This window comes from Artemia sp. Qi Xiang Cuo, chromosome 17, assembly GCF_049724085.1.
Source record: "Artemia sp. Qi Xiang Cuo chromosome 17, ASM4972408v1, whole genome shotgun sequence".
Classification (NCBI taxonomy): Eukaryota; Metazoa; Arthropoda; class Branchiopoda; order Anostraca; family Artemiidae; genus Artemia; species Artemia sp. Qi Xiang Cuo.
The window spans coordinates 20,179,698-20,203,117 of record NC_142810.1 but is presented as its reverse complement, the minus strand read 5'-3'; the positions used below and the strand labels follow the sequence as shown (position 1 = coordinate 20,203,117).

General features: G+C 34.6%; 1 protein-coding gene across 1 annotated transcript in view; it reads right to left on the bottom strand.

Moving 5' to 3' along the window:
• Positions 1 to 23,420, bottom strand: part of LOC148941992 (somatostatin receptor type 2-like) — a 272,171-nt gene that overhangs the window by 200,063 nt on the left and 48,688 nt on the right. The window contains exon 3 of the mRNA XM_089103544.1: positions 13,945 to 14,086. Coding sequence (XP_088959670.1) covers positions 13,945 to 14,086 — 142 coding nt within the window. The remainder of the gene's footprint in view (positions 1 to 13,944; positions 14,087 to 23,420) is intronic.

The following is a 23,420-nucleotide window of genomic DNA, read 5'->3' as shown; positions in this document are numbered from 1 at the left end:
AAACTTAAAATGAACAGAAATTAAATAAACAATCAATGCAAACAAACATATAATATATGATTCCGTGAATAAAGGAACGTATCTTAAAATGGTAGAACCTTAAATTCCATATGAAAATAAAGGTAGCACAGAAAAAAAATCACTACAAACAAAAGTTTTGGTATCGCCTCCTTCTCTCACTGTAAAGTATAAGATCCTATGCGTCATTGACGCTTTACTTAAAACCAATTTTAATAAAAGTACTTTCTTTTGTACTAATATTGAAAATAAACATTAAATTATAGTAAAATTTTGAACTGTTGAGCTTTCAGCAATTCATATTATTATGCATCAAATATTTAGTTTAATTTATTAGTTCTTTCTAAAGTTGTTCAAATAGTTGATGCACAATTTGACGTCTAAATAAAGGGATATCCAAGATCAACTTCTACCCCTACCCCCAAACACACACACTTTTCTCTATATCTATCAAGAATTATGGAAAACTAGACAGTTTGGACACTAAAATGCACTATTTTAGGGGTCCCCCCTTCTTGGCCAACACAATGACTCGCAGCCCCTCTTTTATAATAGTTGTTGCGCAGTTAAACATCACTAGACATAGTTTCATGAAAAATTTAGTGAAAAAGCGAATAAACGTTCAAATGGGGATAATTCTATTTATTAGACAGCAAAAACAGATACGAAAGTCTTTATGTACTCTTGTATATGTTTTCACTGCCTAATAAATGGACTTATCCCCATTCGAACGTTTATTTGTTCGTCATAGAAAGGCAGCATGGTCTGGTCTCGGGAAAAAATTACTAATTTACAGATATTACGTCGAAAATTCATTGAATCAACTTAACTAAATCAAGCATTAAAATAAATGTCCAGATTAACCGTTTATTTTGTATGGACTACATGACTTTTCAGGAACAAATGCGCCACTGAGTGGCATTCCCTTTTTCTGCAACTTGAAAGCTCAATGAATAGTTTTTGATACTTTTAAATTGCTTATATATCTCATAGTTTCTAACCGATAGCAACTTATTCTTCTTTGGTACAAAATTGTAGTTTGGTTCCGCAAAATGGCAAAAAATGCAACTTTACTGTGGCAAAATCATTTTGGTTACTTAATAAAATACTACAGCTTTAATTTTCATTTAAATGAACCCTCTTTCGACATTCTAGGAACTTCGGTTCGATATTTCATTATAGTAAAACAAAAACAAAAACACACACACACAAACAGAAAGACCAGTAAACATACATGCTTTGTCTTTGTTCCGGGGGGCGGGGTCGCAAAACTCCCCATTTTTGTACATAGAAGCTTGAAACCTTTAGAGTTTTCTAATATTGTAAAACTAATGGTCTGATTTTCATTAAGGTCACTTGACTATTAGGGATGTGTCCCCCTTTTAGAAAATGAACTGAATTTTCCCGGGCTCGTAAATTTTATGGGGAACCTCTAAACTTAATGAACTTTTAAAAGTATTGGGAAACGGCATAAAAAGCCGATTCTTATAATGTATTACCGCGATCAAATTCCTCTTTTAGAGTTTCGGTTGCTATCGGTCTGAGTTACTCTCTATTAATAGCCCATTACAGCAAACAGTCTGAAAATGAAACCTTGGTGTAAAGAGAGTTGGTTGAGGGGATGAAACCCTATATATATTTAGGGTAACTCTGGATACAGTATTAAAAGGCAACAAACCCCAAGTTAAAAAAAATAGTTTAATTAAAATGAACATAAATTATGTTACAAATTAGTTGGTTTTAATCCTTGTGTTCCGTTTCCACTCTTTGTAGGAAAAGAGTGGAAATTAATGGAGCAGCTTCTCAAATTCTAATAAGCTAAGGGAAAAGTCTCAGTTCGGGGACTTTTTTTTACTCACCTAACTGATAAGGCACCAGTTCAAATTTTTCAAGTCTCCTCATCAGTTTCGATAATTGATATGTTTTTATTCTTTATCCTCGTTTGTAACATGTTTATAATTCCAATTAGGTTCTAATTTAATTTTCTCTACTGAAAAACGAAATCCTCTTTAGAAAAGAAGATTTGATTACAAAATTAGCTAAGAACTATCGCCACCACTTCTGAGCCAAATACCTCCTATTGCCCCAACAACAATGGTTTCTTAGCTGTTTATTGCTACTGGCTAATAAAATAATAGAATTACAAATATACGAGGAAATTTGGAATATATATTCTAAGTGGCCTTAAATTAAAGAACGCTCTATAAAAGTGAAACTAATGGTTCAAATTTATCCAACCCTCTCCTTACTATTGGCGATAATTAAGACTAATTACACTCAATAGAAAGTTAACTACATTAGTATTTTCTATGGAGCTTATTTCAACGGAAAGTTCTTAAAGTTGAAATGGCGACACTATTGCTTTTGATTTCCTTTGCATGACAAGCGTTATAAAGGAGAAATAAATTCTAGTCAATAGTTACATAAGAGTCTGACAAACTCGCCCTGAACACTTTCATTATTATTTAGAAGGTAGGGCTGTGCACGTTCCTCCTCCACACAAACCCTTCCTATCTACACTTTATCCAGTTTCAGTAAATTTGTACTTTACTCAAAAAAATTATTCTTAATTAATTTTTGTTTTCTTAAAGTTATAAGTGAAAATATTTAAAAGAATTTTTTTCAGTGAAGTACAAATTATATTCTGGCTCTTAGAAATCATAGGGTTTAGAACCCTACCCAGATTAATTTCTGCTCGTTTTCAGTTTGATTTATTTTAATTTCTGTTTGTTTTGGGTTTCATTTATTTATTGATACTGATTTGTGGTAGTTGTATGCTTGGTAGATTATTTGATTATAATTTTGTTCATTTTTGGTTTAATGGAGTTCTTTACTTCTTTTTGAAAAACTTATTTTGTGCATAAAGTTTTTTATTAATATCTGTTCGTTTTATATTGACATTAATTAAAAAAAACTTTTTCCACAAAATAAGTTTTTCAAAGAAAGTAAAGAATTCCATTAAACCAAAAATGAGCAAACACATAATAAAATAATCTACCAAGCGTGAAACTACCAAAAATCAGCATCGATGAATAAATGAAACCGAACACGAACAGAAATTACAATAAATAACCGAGTCAAACTCAAAACAAGCAGAAATTAAGATGAGCTGGGCGGCTCAAAACCCCTATGCCTTCCCAAGGTCAGAACAAAATTTGCACTTTACTGAAAAAATACAAATGTTTTTACTTTTATAACTTCCATAAATTAGATAATATATTCATTTTGATTACTAAATATCAGTATATGTACATTAAACAGACAATGCACATTCATTTGTTTTTTTTTCAGTAAAGTGCAAATTATGTTCTGGCTTTGGGAAGACATAAAGGTTTTGAGCCCCTATGCCTTCCCAATTTTGGATGTGTTTGGGGGTAAGTTACCCTTCAATCACTTTCGACTATTAAAAAGCGCACTAGCCCTTTCAATTTCCAATTTAATGAACCCTTTCTTTAGTTTCTACAACATCGCTTTCTATAAAAACCTTATGTGCCCCCTGGACATAACTTAAAACCCTTGCCCTGTGGTCTGTGGGGGGAAGGGTTGTCATCCTTAAAGATCTAATTTCCGAGACTTTCAACTACGTTGAATAAAATGGCTATCTAAAAATTTTGATTGGATGTGTTTGGAAAAAAATTGAGCGTGAGATGGGGGTTAGTTGCCCTCAAATCACTTTTGATTATTAAAAAGGGCACTAGCCCTTTGAATTTCTAATCGAATGAGCCCTTTTTCAAGTTTGTACGACAAAGATTTCAAGAAAAACTTATATGCCCCCAGGGCATAACTTATAACCCTTGCCCTGAAGACTGTGGGGGGTGTGTCCTGCTCAAAGGTATAATTTCAAGAACTTTCAACTGTGTGGAACAAAATGGCTATCGCAAAATTTTGATGGGATGTGTTTGGGAAAATAGTGGGTGTGGAAGGGGTGTTAGCTGCCTTCCAATTACTTTTGACTATTAAAAAGGTCACTAGCCATTTTAATTTCCAATCAAATGCGCCCTTTTTGAAGTTTCTACGACAAAATTTTCTACAAAAAGCTTACATACCCCCAGGACATAACTTACAACCCTTGTCCTGAGGGCTTTGAGGGGGGGGGTTGTCAACCTCAAAGACCTAATTTCCAGAACTATCAACTATGTTGAACAAAATAGTTATCTCAAATTTTGATTGGATGTGTTTGGGGAAAAGTTGGGCGTGAGAGTGGGGTTAGTCGCCCTCCAATCCCTTTCGACTATTAAAAAGGGCACTAGCCCTTTGAATTTCCAATCGAATGAGCCTTTTTTTGAAGTTTCTACGACAACGCTTTCTATAATAACCTTATATGCCCCCAGGGCATAACTTAAAACCCTAGCCCAGAGGGCTGTGGGGGAGTATCCTCCTCAAAAACAAAACTTATATCTGAAAATCAACTACGCTGAACAAAATGGCTATCTAAAAATTTTGATTTGATGTGTTTGGGGAAATGATGGGCATATAAGGGGTGTTAGTTGTCTTCCAATCACTTTTGACTATTGAAAAGGGCACAAGCCACTCCAATTTCCAATTGAATGGGCCCTTTTCGAAGTTACTACGACAACCTCTTCGATACGAAAAGCCCTGGTCTAAAGGAAAAATAATAAATAATACATTGTACCAACATCGTTCTTATATGCCCCCAGGGCATAACTTAAAACCCTTGGCCTAAGGTTAGTGGGGGAGTGTCTTCCTCAAAAACATAATTTATATCTGGAAATCAACTACGCTGAACAAAATGGTTATCTCAAAATTTTGATTGGATGTGTTTTGGGAAATGGTGGGCCTAGAAGGGGTCTTAGCTGCCTTCCAATCACTTTCGACTATTAAAAAGGGCACAAGCCATTCCAATTTCCAATCGAATGAGCCCTTTTCGAAGTTTCTACGGCAACTCCTTTGATACGAAGTGCCCTGGTATGGAAAAAATAAAAAATAAATAGTACATTGTGCCAACATCGTTCTTTACTTAGGCAGCGCGATTGCGCTGCCTATAATTGTTTTTTTCAAAGAGGAAATACTGAGCCTCTTCTTGAAGTAAAACAACCATCCCTTCCATAAAACCTTTAATACCCCCTGGGCATAACTTACAACCCATGCCCCTAATCTCTGGGCTTTGCTTCAACCCAAAAGGCTTGTTATTTAGACTATTTTGAATAGAATGGCTGTCTCAAAACTTCTATTAGACGCAGTTTGGGACAATATGATGTGTGTGTAGGGGTGAGAGGGTAGCTGCCCTTTGATCATTTTGACTCTTAAAAAGAGCGCTAGAGCGTCTGGTTACCAATCCATTGAGCCCCCTTTGAAATTTATGTGACCAGACTTTCTATAAAAACCCTATATGTCCCCAGGGCACAACTTAAAATCCTAGCCCTTAGAGCTTTGCGGATTTTGTTATCCTCATAGACATAATTTCCAGACCTTTCTGATAGGCTTGACAAAATGGCTATATCAAAATTTTGATTGGAAATGTTTGGGGAAATAATAGGCATGGAGGGAGACATTTGCCCACTGATCACTTTTGACTAATAGAAAATGCACTAATCCTCTCAATTTCCAATCGAATAAGCCCTTTTTGAAGCTTCTACAACAAAACTTTCTATACAAACGCTATATGCCGCAAGGGCATAACTTACGACCCTTGTCATGACGGCTATGGGGAGAGTCTTGTTATCCTCAAAGACATAATTTTCGGACCTTTCAACTACGTTGAACAAAATGGCCATCACAAAATGTTGATCGGAAATTTTGGGGGAAATGATGGGCTCTTGGGGGTTGTCATACTCAAAAACATAATTTCCGGACCCTTCAAACACGTTCAACAAAATTAATGTATCAAAATGTTTATCGGAAGTGTTTGGGGCAATGATGGGCATGGGGGGGGGGGCATTCACCCTCCGGTCGCGTTTTGCTATGAATATGGGCATAAGTCCTTTCAATTCCTCATTTAATGAGCTCATTTTGAAGTTTCTACGACAACGCTGGCAAAGACCTAATTTCCAGAACTTTCAACTACGTTCAACAAAATGTCCATCTAAATATTTTGATTGGATGTTTTGGGGAAATGGTAGGCTTGAGAGGGGTGTTGGTTGCCCTCCAATTACTTTCGACTATTAAATTGGGTACTAGCGCTGTCAATTTCCAATCGAATGAGCCCTTTTTAAAGTTTCTACGACAACGCTTTTTATAAATCCTTAAATACCCCCAGGGCATAACTTAAATCCCTCACGCTGAGGGCTGTGGGGGGAGTGTAATCCTCAAAGACATAATTTCCAGACTTTTCAACTACGTTGAACAAAATGGCTATCTCAAAATTTTTATTGGATTTTTTGGGGAAATGGTGGGCGTGGGAGGGGTGTTATTTTTCCTCCAATCACTTTTGACTATTCAAAAGGGCACTAGCCCTTCGAAGTATGTATTACAACGCTCTATAAAAATATTGTATGCCCCCAGAGCATAACTTACAACCCTTGCACTGAGGGGTGTTGGGGGTTTGATCATCCTCAAAGACATAATATCCAGAACTTTTGACTACGTTGGAAAATTGGCTGTCTGAAAATTTTTATTAGATGTGTTTGGGGAAATGGTGGGCGTGAGAGGGAGGTTAGTTGCCCTCTAATCACTTTCGACTAGCCAATTAAAAAGAGCACTAAACCTTTCAATTTCCAATTGAATGAGCCTTTTTCGAAGTTTCTAAGACAACATTTTCTATAAAAAACCTTATATGCCCACAGGGCACAGCTTATAATCTTTTTGTTATTTTTTTCTCTTTTCTTTTTTTTGTGGATTATGTTGTACTCCGTCTTCTTGCTTTTTTCGTAGTGACGGGTTAGAAAATAAATAAATCAATAAATAAAGGTTTCAAGAATAACAGTGAATGCTCAAACTGATCAGATTATCATTTCAGTGTTGGTTAGTTCAAAAAAAAAAATCATACGCATGTGAAATCATTGGAAGAACCTCTCTTGGACTCAGCACGCCGCCCTTTTCTTGATGCCTCAGCATCCGGGAGGTCTGGTAAGCAGAGAGTTGCTCGGGAATCCAAATTAAAAACATCTATAGAGGCTTTTAGAGTGCTTGAAAAAAGAGAGAAAGAGAAAAAAGAAGCACTCGCGAACAAAAAAGGTAAAGAAAAAGAGAAGACGCTCAAGCCAAACCTGGAAAAGAAAAAGAAAGATGATCTTTCCAGTGAAGATATTGACACTGATGTCTCATCGGGTTCCTCAACTGACCAAATGGACATTTGTTGCACTGTTGGCGGTGAGCATGAAGAATAGGAGGAAAAGAATATTTAAATACAGTTATAGGAGTATTATGCTGTAGCATACAATACCAGGCTGGTATTTCAGAAGGGTGCTTGATTTTTCTGTGGAAAATCACATTATAATATATCATAATCATGCCAGGAAATTCCCCTCTTTGGTGTAACAATCCATTCACTTTCTACCAAAGAAAAATTCTCCCACTTCCCCAAATGCATAATTCTACAACTTAAAAATTCAAAATTCCACATTTCTGTAAATGGGAGCTTGAAACCTTACAGTAGGGTTATCTGATATGATAAATCTGATTTTTTATTTTCAATAAGATTGGTTGACTTTAGGGTGTATCCCCCCTCCCCTCCCTCTTATAGCCAGGCGAATTTGCTCAGGCTTGTAGCTTTTGATGGGTGAAATTAAACTTAATGAATTTATATATTTGGAATCAGCATAAAAGGCCAATCCTATTGATGCATCTATTGTTATCAAAATTCTTTTTTTTTTAAAGTTCCTCTTACTATTTTGTGAGCCGATCCTTATTTATAGTTCGTTATCACGAACTGTTTGATTAGGGCAAGTCCAAACTGAGTACCGTACCTATTTTCAATTCCCTAACATGTCAATAGAATATCTAAGCATTATGATGCCTGGCTGCATCTCCCAGATCCTCGGCTGTTTATCCAATTTCAGGTCTCATTAATTTTTCCTCTAATGTTTTCAATACTTTGCTTACTTTCCACTTATGATAATAAAATCTATCAGTAACAAACGTCTTGTAGCTAGGCAGTTTTCTACTTTTATTAGTTTAGGTGAGCCAAATTTCCGAAACAAGTAACTGAAAGTACAAAAGCCCACACAACCAGATTAGTGATTTCCACAGCCTGGACGGAATTTTAGGGAAGGTCTATGTATCTGTAAAAACTTTTTCTGGCTGCTTAGTATAACTTGAGGTACGCTATCTGTTTGGGATCCTCAATATGTTTTATTCAGCACGTACGGTACACTAGCAACTCTTAGGGCTGGACCTCCCTTCCCTTAAAACCTTAGATACTCATAACATCCTGACAAAGTTTTATACATTTCACATTAATTAGCTTATTTTTAAATTTAAAAAATTGTTAATTTGAACCTCCCCCATCAAAATGCTATGTACCAGCCTATAGTAGAACTTTTAGCTGGTTTAAAGTTTTGTTTTAATTAAACACGACAGTGACAAAAATGTAGGCTCTTTGGACAAGGACACCCACAGTACGGATAACTAAATAAAGAAGGGCAGTTTGGTATTATTTTTAAACTTTTAAATTATTCTTGAACCTTTATTTATTGATTTATTTATTTTCTAACCCGTCACTACGAAAAAAGCAAGAAGACGGAGTACAACATAATACACAAAAAAAGAAAAGAGAAAAAACAACAAAAAACAAAACAATACAGAACAGATACTTAAAAGCACTACACCGACACTACTGCCACAGGAGGGACGACCACTCCTGCGACAGCCTTGCATTTAAATTGTCAATCTGTTTTTATAACGGCCTGACACAGTTCTGTAACTTTATAATGAAGGCTAATTTATGAGTTACGCGTCCAAAAACGTAGTCTCAATAGACACTTTGCATAACGAAAGAAGTAGGACCGACTCTGCTTAATTTCTGATTTATGAAGCAGTCTCCAGAAAGGTGCAATATACAGAATATGCGGCAGTGCGGTCGCGATATACAACCTAGCTAAAATCATGCGATTAAAACGGAGTTTGTTTGCCACAATGTTACCATATGACGCCGAAATATGCTTTTGCAGGTGGCTAACTAGCGGGTAGGTAGCTCGCGGGTTGCGAGTTACCTACCCGCTACCTACTAGCGGGTAGCTCGCACGGACGTCCCGACAGGAAGGCCCAAATAAGTTAACGAAGACACTGGCTTAACAGTAATATCACCAAGTCTAATAGATACATCAGTCGAATCATTCCAATTAAAAAGAACAATCTCAGACTTAGATGCATTGAAATTAAGGCCAATTTTCTGGTATTCATTATTTAAAATTTTAAAATCCTCCTCGAGGCGCGCAATGGTCCGACAAGGCATAAACTCATCATCAGCATAACAAACTAGGCTTAGATTCAAACCGCGTACTATGCATGAACATTCAATTTGCGATTGTGGCTCTATTATTGCACTATTGAAAAAATCAGATGAAACAATAGATCCCTCTCTCACTCCCTTATAAACCCGCAAGACAACATAAATATAATACATACCAGGAATATATATACGGACCACAAAATTACCATTTAAATCCCAATACAATCCTATCACTGAAGGGTTGACCCCCCTCTTATGTGCCAAATACAAAATACATTCGTGGACGAGCGAATCAAATGTACGGTGCACATCTTGGCTACCAAGAACTAGAGATTCCCTAGCTGCATCAGCATTCAAAATTATAGCACATAGAGCTGACAGGGCATAACCCCACCCTAGTCCCTTCTGAAAGCCAAATTGCTCCGAAGGAACGTAACATTTTGACCGAATTTCATCGCATGCTAGCAAATCAAATAACTTACAAAAAATATTCGACAAAGTAATGGGTCTACACAAACTGTAAAGATGGGGAGGTTTACCTCGCTTTAACACGGGGATCAGTTTACCTTCGCAAAAAGATTTTGGCACTATTCCAGAGGAGAATATCATTTGGTATAGCAAGCTCAGGTGGTCAATCAGAAGATCACTACTAAAATCAACAGTGGCCCCGGACATACCATCAGTAACCTTACTGAATTTCTTTTTCAACTTCATTATAGCAGAGATAGTCATACTTTGTGTCGCAGCAAAATCACTATTTGTGTGGCATTATAAACTGCAGTTAAGCTTTTCAGCATGTTCTGCACTAAGATTGGAGGGGGGAGGTGCAAACTCTCGGCGGTAATGGTCTTCCCAAAGATCTTCACCAGGAACAGAATCCGGCGTAGCATAACGTTTGGGTCGCAGGGCATGTTTCTAAAGGGCACTAGGATTATGGTTAACGCTTTCAGAAAAATTTGTTATGCAATCGCTCCTGCGCTTGTTTAAAGCTTTGGTAAATACACGGTTTGTGTGTTTCCGGACACAGTTTACCCAGCCTGTTCGGGGTCTGTCACAATCAAGCCAGATTTGGAACCAAAACTTAGATTTCTGAAAGATTTCAGTTCGGACTTCCGGGATCAACCTTGAATTCGTGTTCCACTCCTGATTTTCACTGTCGGCACAGCAGCTTTTATGCCGCATTTAATGGCATGGCAAATAAGAGCACAATAAATGTCCATAAGCACACGAGCATCGTCACGAGAAATAACTGCAGTTTTTTTTAAAAGAATGAAAGGGATCTTAATCTTGCGAAGGATTGTATCACAGATCGATTGGAAAGATAATGCGCCTGTCTTCTCCCATAGCCTACTTCTTTGACAAAACAGACTGGAATCTTGGCTGTTGGGGCAGTAGCAGAAAATTTTACGTTGACAGTTATCGGAAAATGGTCAGACGTGTATGTTCAAGACAGGACTTTCACTTGGTTTGAGGACAGATTTTCTGATGCTAAAACGTGATCGATATTAAATTACCCTATTTGATTGATTGAAGAAGGTCAGGTGAAACCAGGTGGATGACCACTGATGACTAAATAAATTCATCTAAAATATCAACTTTCATATGTAAGGCTCACTTATTTGGGAGCCGGTTCAATATAAGGGCCGCCAATTGTTATACCCTTCAGAATATTTAACAGGAGAGACAGAAGCCACCCTATCTGCGTTTAATTTAGCAGTTCTCACAGGAAATCAGGGGGATACCTTGTTCCAGGGACAGCAAAAGCTCATCTGAATTTCAAAATTGCGTGATATTCTGAATAAATTTTCCTGAAAGTTAGACCTTATTTATACCCCACCGTTCACAGGGAAAGATTAAGTGATATATAGTGGCTAAAAACCATCAATTTTATGAGAGGTTTTTTACCAAGATTTCAAGTTTTTACCAAAAATTCGATTACATTGTCAACCATTAAAACATACAAATAAAATGTTCGATTGAAAAAGAATAGCATCTGATGTTGATTGTTTTTGTCCCAGATGTAGTTTAGGAATGAAAGATGTGGCACACTTTCTAGCTGGGTACCAGAAACTTTCTTGTTTAATAGGGAATTTTACTGGGTTGATACCCTTGAGTTCCTCCGAATCTGACTGACAACAATAAAAAAGACAGTCTTTCATATTGGTTAATATATCAGAGAAGTGATATAAAGAAAGGATAGTGATTTAAGTTTTGATTATTGTTTTTTCTGTTTTGTTGTTTTTGGAAACTTTTTTATTTTTTATTATCATACACAGAAAATGGTCTAAAATAATTTAACTAAATTTGAAGCTGTACATCATTAACAAAAGGATAAAATATACATATAACTATAGCAAGAATAAAAAATCGAAGCATTGCTATTTCTTAAAATCTACATTTTCTGAGTTTGATACTTATAATTCTCTTCTAAAACCGTTCATTTTGGAATATTAATCACTTTCTGGATACATAACGGAAAGTGCGATTATTTAGATTTAGCAAAAGAATTTCAAATTTTGAATTATTCAATTTTTGCATAAGAAAAGAAAAATGGAAGTAGTCTACATAGGAATGGTTATTCTTTTTTTATGGCTATCAGCTATCTGTGGAATGAATAAGCTTTTGAAGAAAACCAAATTTATTATTCATTCTTCGTCTGGAAAATTATGAGATGGTCAATCAATTTAAAATTTTTTTAAATCTCTATATTTTACGACTAAACTTGAGATGAACAGCGTTGAATGGCGGTATATTTCACTCTTAAGAATATAACGTCATCCCTAAAATGAACGCTATTATCAAAATTTATTACGATAAATAAAAGTTCAAATAGGGATAAATTTATGATTTATAATTTAAAATTATGATTTAAATTGAGCTCCTGCTAAATTTATGATTTAGCGGGAGGGTAAAAACACAGTATTTAGGCTTTTCATTGGAAAAGCTTGTTCTAGAAGCTTTATAAATTTCAAAACTTTTCGTGTGTGAATGAAAAACAGGGCTTCACATATGCAGAAACCATACGTTGTCTTTGAGCTGGGAATACTGAGGCACATAGTGTCCCAGATCTGTACTATCTTAACTAAGTATGCTTCTTCAAATCCTGTCAGTAGATAAGAGGTCAATGGAGGAAGTTTTCTCATGCTTTAGCTTATTTTTGAGAAAAAAGGGCAAGATTTTCATTGTGTGTGAACAATCCTTCACAAAAAAAAAAAAATCTCTTGTTTTTTGCAGGACAATAAATAGCCTTCACACAAAAAAACGTGAAAGCTTGATAAGCTGCAACAAGTTTAAACAAAACATAAGATAACTTCAACATCAAGACTGGTGATTTCAGAGACGGACCTCTTTATGTATAGATATGATTCAAGCAATTTAATATAGTCCTTTTTATGCTGATTCCAAATAAGTAAAATCCTTTAAGTTTATTTTTACTTATAAAAAGCTATATTCCTACGAAATTTTGTCTAATTTTACAAAAAGGGGGAAAACACCCCAAAATGGTCACGCGATCTTAATGAAAATCACACAGCCAAATTCAAATATCAGAGAACCCTACTATAGAGGTTTTAAGCTCCTATTTAAGAAGTGTGGTATTCAGTATTTTTTGCCTTAAGAAATATTACGGGGGCGTGTTCATTTGTTTTTTTTTGTTTTTTTTTGTTTTTGTTTTTTTTTACCAAAAGTGGTCTGATCAAGCCGATACTTTCTGAAGATCGGGAGAACACTCATTCGAAGGGAAACTAGAAGTTTCCGTGCCTTTTTTAAGTAACCAAAAAGATTAGAGGCCAATTAGCCCCTTTTTTTCACATTGACATCTGATCAAAATTTTGAGATAGCCATTTGATTTAAAACACTTGAAAGGTCCAGCAACGATGCATGACATGAAAATCGATGAATCCTGAGGGCTATAAGCTTTGCACTTTGCCCTTTGTTCACAAACAGTACTTGTTATGGCGAAATATACCCAAATTTTTCGTGGGAATGGGATATTTATACGGATAGAATTTGTCAGGGGGAGAATTAACCTCGTTCTTTATGCTAAAGTTTTAATTTCTATCCTTATTCTTTAAGGATAACACACCTGAAACACACGGGTCGTTGAATTTGACTCAGAAGTACATTGACTAAGAAATATTTTGAGAGAAACTGCGACGAGTTATCTGTTGTAGTAAGCTACTATTTATTTTTAAATAAGCGGAACATATAACAATAGGAAATTTGAAAAAATAAATAGCTGTCTTTCTAGAAACATTTTGAGTTTAAGAAGGAATTTTCAACTGCCCCTTATCAAGACCACACTTAAAACGAGCAAATACTGGTATTGCAACAATTCTGAGGTTTCACCTAAAAATAATAATAATAAGAATGACCATATCGCATGTTATTCAAGGTGATGTGTTTTCAGTAAAAAGGTTAGTTATAATTTTTCTTATGTGAAGGTGGATTAACAGGAGTTATAATCTCCCGCAATATACTATAAATATACTGTTTTTGATAGTATTGGTAATTCTTGACTTATTTTTACAAGGTCTTATTTAAAATCAATAAAACAGAAAAGACAAGTTCACACTTACCAGCTAAGAAGGTCACGTCAGCAATAGCCAAATTAAGGATATAAAAATTAGTCACTGTTTGCATCTTGCTGTATCTTAACACGACATATATGACTAAAGAATTTCCAACGAACCCAACGAGAAAAACAATACCATAAAGAACCTGCAAGAATATATAAAATATTTCCAAATGTAAATTAGAACTGTACCCTCAATAGTTACAATAGATTTACTTTGCTTTGTGATTTAGAAATTTAGCAGATGCATTAAATTTGATGCTTAAAAGTGCGTATTTGTTTAGTTTTTGGTTGTTTTTTTTTGCTTTGAAAACAAAAAAGAGTGACAAAAAAAAAATAGAAACCCCACTTAGCCTAACCCCCCCCCCTCGAGAAGTTTTGAATTGAATATTTTTGCAAATTGTCATTTTCTTCTTATTGTATTTTACTGTTATGCAATTCGTAGGTTCAGTATTCTGTGTGCTGTACCTCAGGGTCCGCAGTAAATGGTATTTTCTTATAGTGAAATTGTCGGCTTGCCTGATGTGCTCTTCAAAAAGCTCATAAACTTCAAATATGCTTAGATTATCAGTAAATAAAGTTAGCTGGTATCATAAGAGAATTCCGATCTACGTCTCCGAGGTAGAAACTAGACTGTCCCATTTCAGATTGAAAAAGCAAAGAATGGACACAGTGGGAATAGAATAGACCAACACACAATTCATTCTGGCAAAAATGATATTTGCAATTTTCAAGTGTTTCCAGTTGACTCAAAGCACTGGGGAAAAGTCATTCTTTATTGTTGGCTGTTTAGTTGAAGTATAGTCCACATTTTTCTCCATAGCAGAAATAAAATCTATTCTTAGCATTCTGAATTTTACTTTATAGGTAACTCAGGAAAAGAACTGATTTATAATTATTAGCCTAAAACGAGCAGTCTTATGCGAGAACGCCCAACTCCAAATGTAATTAAGCACATAGTGGGTGTCCTGAATTTCTGAAATAACCTATAATATCAGTTTGAAGGTGATTTTTGCTTAGGGGAGTTTCCACTATCTCACAATGTGTAGCCTATAGATTACATAAAAATACTATCTTCCACTATGTACGCCAAATTGCTTCAAAATAAAAGGGATTTAACTTCCTTATTTTGGACAGACAATAGACGATGGCTTCGATGGCTATATTATAGTCAGTATTATATGCTTTTTGTGGATGGGTTACAATGACTGATAAATCGTTAAGTCACTCATCAGTCAAAGCTGTTCGAAGATACAGTTTAACTCTCTTAAGCGTTGAATAAAAATCTTTCATTTGAGGTAGTTAAAAGGGCGGGCATCAAGGAACTGTGGTGAGCTTTGTTCAAAGGCTTCTAAACTTTGAATTACTGAGAAACTTCTGTGAATCTTTGTCTAAGATCGGAAATTCTGACTCAAAGGGGAACTTGTTGAATGATAGTGCAGGTACTTCATGTACAAACTCTTGTATTATGCGTACATCCATGAATTTTGGTGAGATTGGGTCCAAGGCTTCTGAGCCTTGAGTTACCGGAATTTTCCCAAAACATTTGTCTCAGATCCAAAATAATTCAGTCGACTATGAAGTATAGAATATCTGACTAAAAAGTTTGAAAAATCTCACGATTCTCGTCCGTCTGATTTGTTGCTCTGGCACCGACAGTGGTTTCAACATCTGAATTAAGGAGGGGTCTGCTTATAGTAACGGAATGTCTTGGCTTTTCTATTTGGATTAAATACTGCTTACATAAGTGTTTTGTTGCTCCAACAATTTTAGGTTAGCGCTCTTTAGATTGGAGCTCTAGAGCCTACTGTTATATAGTCTGGGGCAGAAAAGGAGCGGCTGAAAGTACTTGGATCTTGGACTGGAATTACTTGGATGCAATAACTATCGGATCAGGGATATTGCTCATTATTTTGAGGATAAGCAAGAACTGGACATTAATTGCTGCCAGCAAACCGAAAAATTAAGATGGTCCTCTGTTGAATTATTTCGTCTAAAATAATTATTAGTGTTTCAAGAATAGTACCTATACGCAGTGTGAGCCATATCAGGCACATTATTATCATTAGCAGCACAATAGTGCTGCCTAAAGTCTCTTTTGGTCCTGGGTCTTCAAACAGGGTAAGAGTATTAAGGTAAAACTTTCAGGTTATGTTGAGGGGGATGTTGAAATAAATAAAAACAGGCTACGTACTTGCATGTTGTCAAAAAGGCGTTTGACCAATGCCTCTGGAACGGCTTAGCATATTAAGTTGAAACTTTCCGGGCATGTTGAGGGGAATGTTGAACCAATAAAATGGCAGCATGTACATGCTATTTCAACTACTACTAATGATAATACTATTACTACTACTACTACTACTACTGCTACTACTGCTATTACTGGTACTGCTACTGCTTCTACTACTACTACTAATTATACTTCTGCTGCTAATGCAATTAATTGTATACTAGGGACAAGGCTGTTAAAGTTAAATATTCAGGGAATATTGAGAGGGATGAACTAAATCAATACATACTTTTTATTAGCAGGTTGCCAAATGGGTGGATCATCAATACCTCAGAAACGGCTTAGAGCCATAAGATGAAACTTTTAGAGAACATTAAGGAGAATATTAAGCTAACCAAAAGGCAATATATTACTACTACAACTATTATTACAACTACTTCCACTTCTACTCATTTTACTGCTACTACAAATGGCATCATCATATCAAAGACACTTTGTTTTCCAGGCTATCATAAGGGCGTATCTACAATACATCAGCAAAGGTTGAGGATATTAAGCTGAAACTTTCAATGATCGTTGAGGGGGATGTTGAGTCAAATCGGATCTTCCTATGTACATCCAGATTGCTAAAATTTCGTACATGCAATAAATATTGCAATGCTAATAAATCTGCAATACTAAATCCAAACAAACTACGTGCTTCCAGGTTGTAAAAAGGGCGTATCTTAGGAATGTGCAGGGCGTATCCAATATCTTAGGCATGTCTAAGGGCATTAAGCTGAAACTTTGAGGGTGTGTTGAGGGGAACGTTAAGCTGAATGAATAAACACTATGTACTTCCTGTTGGTCAAAAGGACATGCATTATCTCAGGAATGGCTAATGGTATGAAGCAAAGGCTTTCACTTCGTATTCGTGGGGATATTGAACAAAATCAAAAGAAACTATGCACAATCAAAGCTGTAAATAGCATTTACCTGCAATATCTCAGAAATTCCTGATGGTATTAATTTTTTATTGAGGGGACTGGTTAATTAGCATTTGTCTATATTAATGGATTATGACATGATAATGGTCAGAACGGCTTCAACCCTATAGAAACCTAAAGATTACGTAAATTTTCAATCTATTAATTTTAATAATATTCTACGTACCCATCCATCCAAAGTTCTATAGTAAAACTATCACCAAACTTTAATGTAAAAAATCAACCATAGCAAGCCAAAATCTTAACATTTAATGGAAAAAATGATTTTTTTTTCCAAATTTTTCTTTTATTTACCAATAAAAAAAAACAATGTCATTAAAAAACGAACAGAAATTATAAACATATTTTGTGAAAACAAAATATATTTTAGACGTTTTCTATTTTATAACGGTAATAAATACAAAATTGCTGACAATTTCAGAAATTAATACTAATATATTTTAAACTGCATCTGAATTGGCATATCATGTCGTCTTTTCGGTAATCTTGGTTAATATGTGAATTTTTTTCTTCTTTTTTTTCTATTTCGTGACAAACAAAATCTCAGATCTCGACATAAGAAGTTTTTTCAGTACAGCGCAAATGACGTTCTGATTTTCACGAAACACAGGGCGTCTTATCTCTACTCCTTTCTGCTGTAGCTTGTGTTTGTTTTAAGTTTAACTAGATTATTTATTGTAATTTCTGTTTATGTTGGGTGTCATTTATCTACTGATAGTGGTTTATGATGGTTCTACACTTGCATCATTATTTGGCTTAATTTCCTCTCAACTTAGATTTATTGTAGCTCTTTACTTTCCCTGAAAAAAATATTTTGTGGAAAAAGTTTCTATAAATTAATTCTCACAAACAGGAAAAAAGACAAGTATGCTAGGTTTTTTTTTGTTCTAAAAATAAAAATATATATACACTTGGCAAAGTTTTAGTTCTGGAAAATGTAAATTGGAACAAGAAAACAGTTTAGGAAAGTTTCACGAATGCAAAATTAAAAACAAGGAAAGTTCAACTACTTCACAAGAGAGCACTTGAGACCTAGCAGCACAATTATTTAGATACGGACCAAGAAAGGTAATTAACAGTCGCAATGGGTAACTGTGGAGAATAAACCACTTATTATGACTAAAAAGATTGGTATTCTTTAAGACAAGAAAACATAAGATTTCTTATGAATCCCGTGTTCGAAATTTTTCATGAGACTTTTTTGTCAGATAGAATTGATATGCTTCTAATAAGTCCTAGTAACATAAGTAACACAATAAACCCTAGTTTTACCGCCTCAATAACCTAAAATATATTCTAGGGTCATTTCAGTTGTTACACCAGGCTCTAAGTTCAACTCAAAGTAAACCATAATTCAGTAGGGTTTAGACCATCATAGCTAATCCAAATTTTAGCGATGCCTCACAGTGCTTCCACTATCTATTTTTTTTTTTAGTTTTTTGGGATATTTCCCAATTCCCCAGATTAAATATAGGCTACCCAAAATCTCTCCCAAAATTAAGAAACAAATACAAGAACATTGACACGAAACACAGATTGTTAATTTAGGAAATTTTAATTTACGCGGAGATTCAGAGGACTCAATTTTGTTTAGGGGAAATTCTGAAAAAGTCCAAAAAATTCTGGGATAGGGAAGCACTGGTGCCGAAGAAGGACTTTTGCTAGTTTATCATTTGTCACCAAATTTCAGAATTGCTGGTTTCCGATTTTTAGTCAAACAGTTCGTAGTAACGAACCGTAAGTAAGGAGCGACTCGGCTCAATAGTAACCGAAACCCTAACAAACGGAATGTTAGTAGTGTAGCCATAACAGTTAAGAGCGGACAGTACCCCCACCATACAAGCAGGCAGTACTCCTTTATAGTTTCATCTAGATCAAGCGGTCAGTAATCCCTTGCATTGTCAAGGAAGGAGAGCAGAAAGTACTCCTTTATAGTGTTAATTAGAGGAAGCGGTCAGTACTCCCTCACTTTGTCAATGAGAGAGAGCGGACAGTCCTCCCCCCCCCGCCATACAACAAGACAAGCATTGTGTTAATTAAAGGTATGTTATGTTAATGTTTTTATGGCTATTGTTGTTATGTTATGTTGATGTTGTTATATGGTTATTGTTGGTTATGTTATGTTAATGTTGTTTGATGGCTATTGTTGATATGTTATGTTGAGGTTGTTTCATGGTTATTGTTGTTATGTTGTGTTGATGTTATGTTATGTTGATGTTATTTTATGTTTGTCATGTTATGTTGTTTGATGGATATGTTATGATGATAGTGATTCATGGTTATTTTGATGTTAAGTTATGTTGTTATGTTATGTTGATGTTGTTTCATGGTTATGTTATGTTGATGCTATGTTATGTTGGTTATGTCATGTTAATGTTAATTGATGGTTATTGTTGTTTTGTTATGTTGATATTGTTTCATGGTTATGTTATGTTATGGTGGTTGTGTTATGTTATTGTTGTTTGATGACTATTGTTGTTATGTTATGTTGATGTTATTTCATGGTTATTTTGATTCTATGTTATGTAATATTTTTATTTGGGTGATTCTCAACTGTGTTCGGTATAATACACAACTACCATTTGAACAGTGTTGTAAGGTCCCCTACCCCAACCCCAAGGACCCCTCCCCCCAACTTTTTGCCCCCTTCCAACGTCATTACATTGATATCTTTGAAATAAGAAATAAAATGGAATGTGTATGCTGGTCATTATTTTTTTTTTATCAAGTACAACAGAATATTTTTTGCGCGCTAGTTTGCTAGCAGTTTCATGAGGAAAAAATAAGTTTAAATGTTTTACAAAGAGAAAAAAACAAAATGAACTTCTAAACATCTTCAGAATGTAACTGTGACAAAGTTAACCACGACAAAACACTACTGAAATATTCCAACTCTTACATTTCAACTAAAAAAAAAATCCAAAATGAACTTTGAAACATCTTCAGAATGTAACAGTGACAAGGTAATCCACAACGAAACACTAATGAAATATTCCAACTCTCACATTTCAACGAAAAAAATACAAAATGAATTTTTAAACACCTTCAAAATGTAACATTGATAAGGTAAACCATGACATAACACTACTAAAATATTTCAACTCTTACATTTCAACGAAAAAAAAATCCAAATAAAACTCTGAAACATCAAGAGAATGTAACAGTGACAAGGTAAACCACGACAAAACACTGCTGAAATAGTCCAACTCTAACATTTAAATGAAAAAAACAATCCAAAATGGACTTTTAAACATAAAGAGAGTTTAACAGTGACAAGATAATCCACGACAGAAAATTAATGAAATATTGCAAATCATGCAAATCAACGAAAAAAAAATCCAAATTGAACTTTTAAACATTTTCAGAATGCAAGAGTGACAAGGTAATCCACGACAAAACACTATTGAAATATTCCAACTCTTACATTTCAACGAAAATAAAAATACAAAATGAACTTTGAAACATCTTCAGAATGTAACAGTGTTAAGGTAAACCACGACGAAACACTACTGAAATATACCAACTCTTACATTTCAAATTTTTTTTTTTTTTAAATGAACTTTGAAACATCTTCAACATGTCACACACAAACACACACTAACACACACACACAAAAAAAAAAAAAAACAATCCAAAAATAAATAAAACAAAAAAAAAAAAACAAACAAAAAAACATACAAACACACACACAGAAACACACACACAAAAACACACACACACAAACACACACACACAAACACACAAACACACACAACCACACATACACAAACACAAACACACACACACAAACACACAAACACACACACACACAAAAAAACACAGACAAACACAAAGAAAAACACACACACAAACACAAACACACAGACATACAAACAAAAATACAAACACAAAAACACACAAACAAACACACACAAACACAAAAAAAAAAACACACACACAAACACACACAAAACACACACACAAACACACAAAAAAACAAACACACAAAAAACAAAGACCACACAAACACAACAAAAAAAAAACACAAACACACACACACACACACAAACACAAACACACACACACAAACACACACACACACAAAAACACACAAACAAACAACCAAAAAAACAAAAACAAAAACACAAACACACACACACACACACACACACAAACACACACTCAAAAACACAGAAACACACAAACACACACAAACACACATACACACAAACACACGAACACACAAACACAAGCACACAAACACACACACACACACACACGAACACACACAAACACACACACACACAGACAAACACACACACACAAACACACACACACACAAACACACACCTGCAAACACAAACATACACACGCACAAACACACACACAAACAAACACACACAAACACACAGACACAAGCACACACAGACACAAACACACACACAAACACACACACACTAAAACATACACACACAAACATAAACACACACACACAAACACATACACACACAAACACACACACACAAACACAAACACACACACACACACACACAAACACACACATACACACAAAAAAAAACACACACAAACATACACAAACATACACACAAACAAACACAGAAAAAAACACAAAAACACACACAAACAAAAACAAAAAAACACACAAACATACACAAACAAACACACAAACAAACACACACACACAAAAAAAAACAAGCACAAACAAACACATACACACAGAAACACAAACACACACACATTCTCAAAGAAGTGAAGAAAACTTCAAGTTCTGTTCCAAATTTTTCGTAGAAGATAGAAAAATGTATACTTTGATCGTGAATATTCGCAATGACGATAAGGAGCTACAATTTAATTCTGAGTTTTTTCAAAGAAGTGCAAAATGTTCAAGTTCTAATCTGAATTTTCTTAAAGAAGAGAAAAATTTAGCACAATTTTGAAATTTACCAAAGAAAATGAAAAAAGCTTCCACTTCAGTTCTTAATTTCTCTAAGACATAAAAATTTTAAGTTCTGTTCTAAATTTTTCCATAGAAGATAGGAAAAGTTATGCTATGATTGTGAATATTTTCCGTGAAGATAAAAAGTTTCATTTTAATTCTAAATTTTCGTAATTTTAATTCCGATTTTTTTCAGAGAGATGAAAAATATAACGTTCTCTTCCAAATTTTTCTTAGAAGATATAAAAATTTATACTTTGATCATGAATATTCACCATGACGATAAGGAGCTACACTTTAATTCTGAGTTTTCTCGAAGAAGTGCAAAATGTTCAAGTTCTCTTCTAAATTTTCTTAAAGAAGAGAAAAAATTAACTCAATTCTGTATTTTACCAAAGAAAATCAAAAAAAGCTTCCACTTCAGATCTTAATTTCTCAAAAGGCATAAAAAATTTAAAGTTCTGTTCTAAACTTTTCCATAGAAGATAGGAAAAGTTATACTATGATTGTGTATATTTTCAATGAAAATAAAAAGTTTAATTTTAATTTTAATTTTCTCAATGAAGTGAAGAAAAGTTCAAGTTCTCTTCAGAATTTTCTCAATGAAAAAGAAATAAGTTACAGATCAGTTCTGGTTTTTCTCAAAGAGATGAAAAATGTAAAGTTCTGTTCTAAATTTTACCGTATATACTTCGATTCTGAATTTTTCCTCCAAGAGAAGAAACAGTTCTTCTTTAATTCTATATTCGTTCAGAAAAGTTAAGGAAAGCTCAAGTTTTCATCGGAATGTTTTCACGGAAAAGAGAAAAGGTTCCACTTTTATTTTGAGTTTTAATAACGAAGTGAAGAAAAGTTCAAGTTCTCATGTGAATTTTCTCAATGAAAAGAAAAAAGTTATAGTCAAAATCTATTTTCACCAAAGAAAATAAAAAACCTCCGATTGGAAGTATTTTGAACGGGGATTAATTTTACATGAGGAGGGGGGTTTCCAGGCGTGAAATTTTCAGGGATAAATTTTACCGATTTTTTCCGAGGAGATGGTACGGACAGAATACGAACTTTAGCGTAAAGAGCTAGGTGTCGAGTAGGAAGACAATAGATATTGTTGACAATACTAAACTAACTTAACCACAATATTCCACATTATTGCACAAAAATACCAAAACCATAGGTTAGGTTAGCCTATGTACGCGTGCGTACATTGGCTAACCTAACCTATGGTTTTGGTATTTTTAAGCAATAATGTGGAATATTACGGTTAATTTAGTTTAGTATTGTCATCAATATCTATTGCCTCCCTCCTCGACGCCTAGCTCTTTACGCTAAAG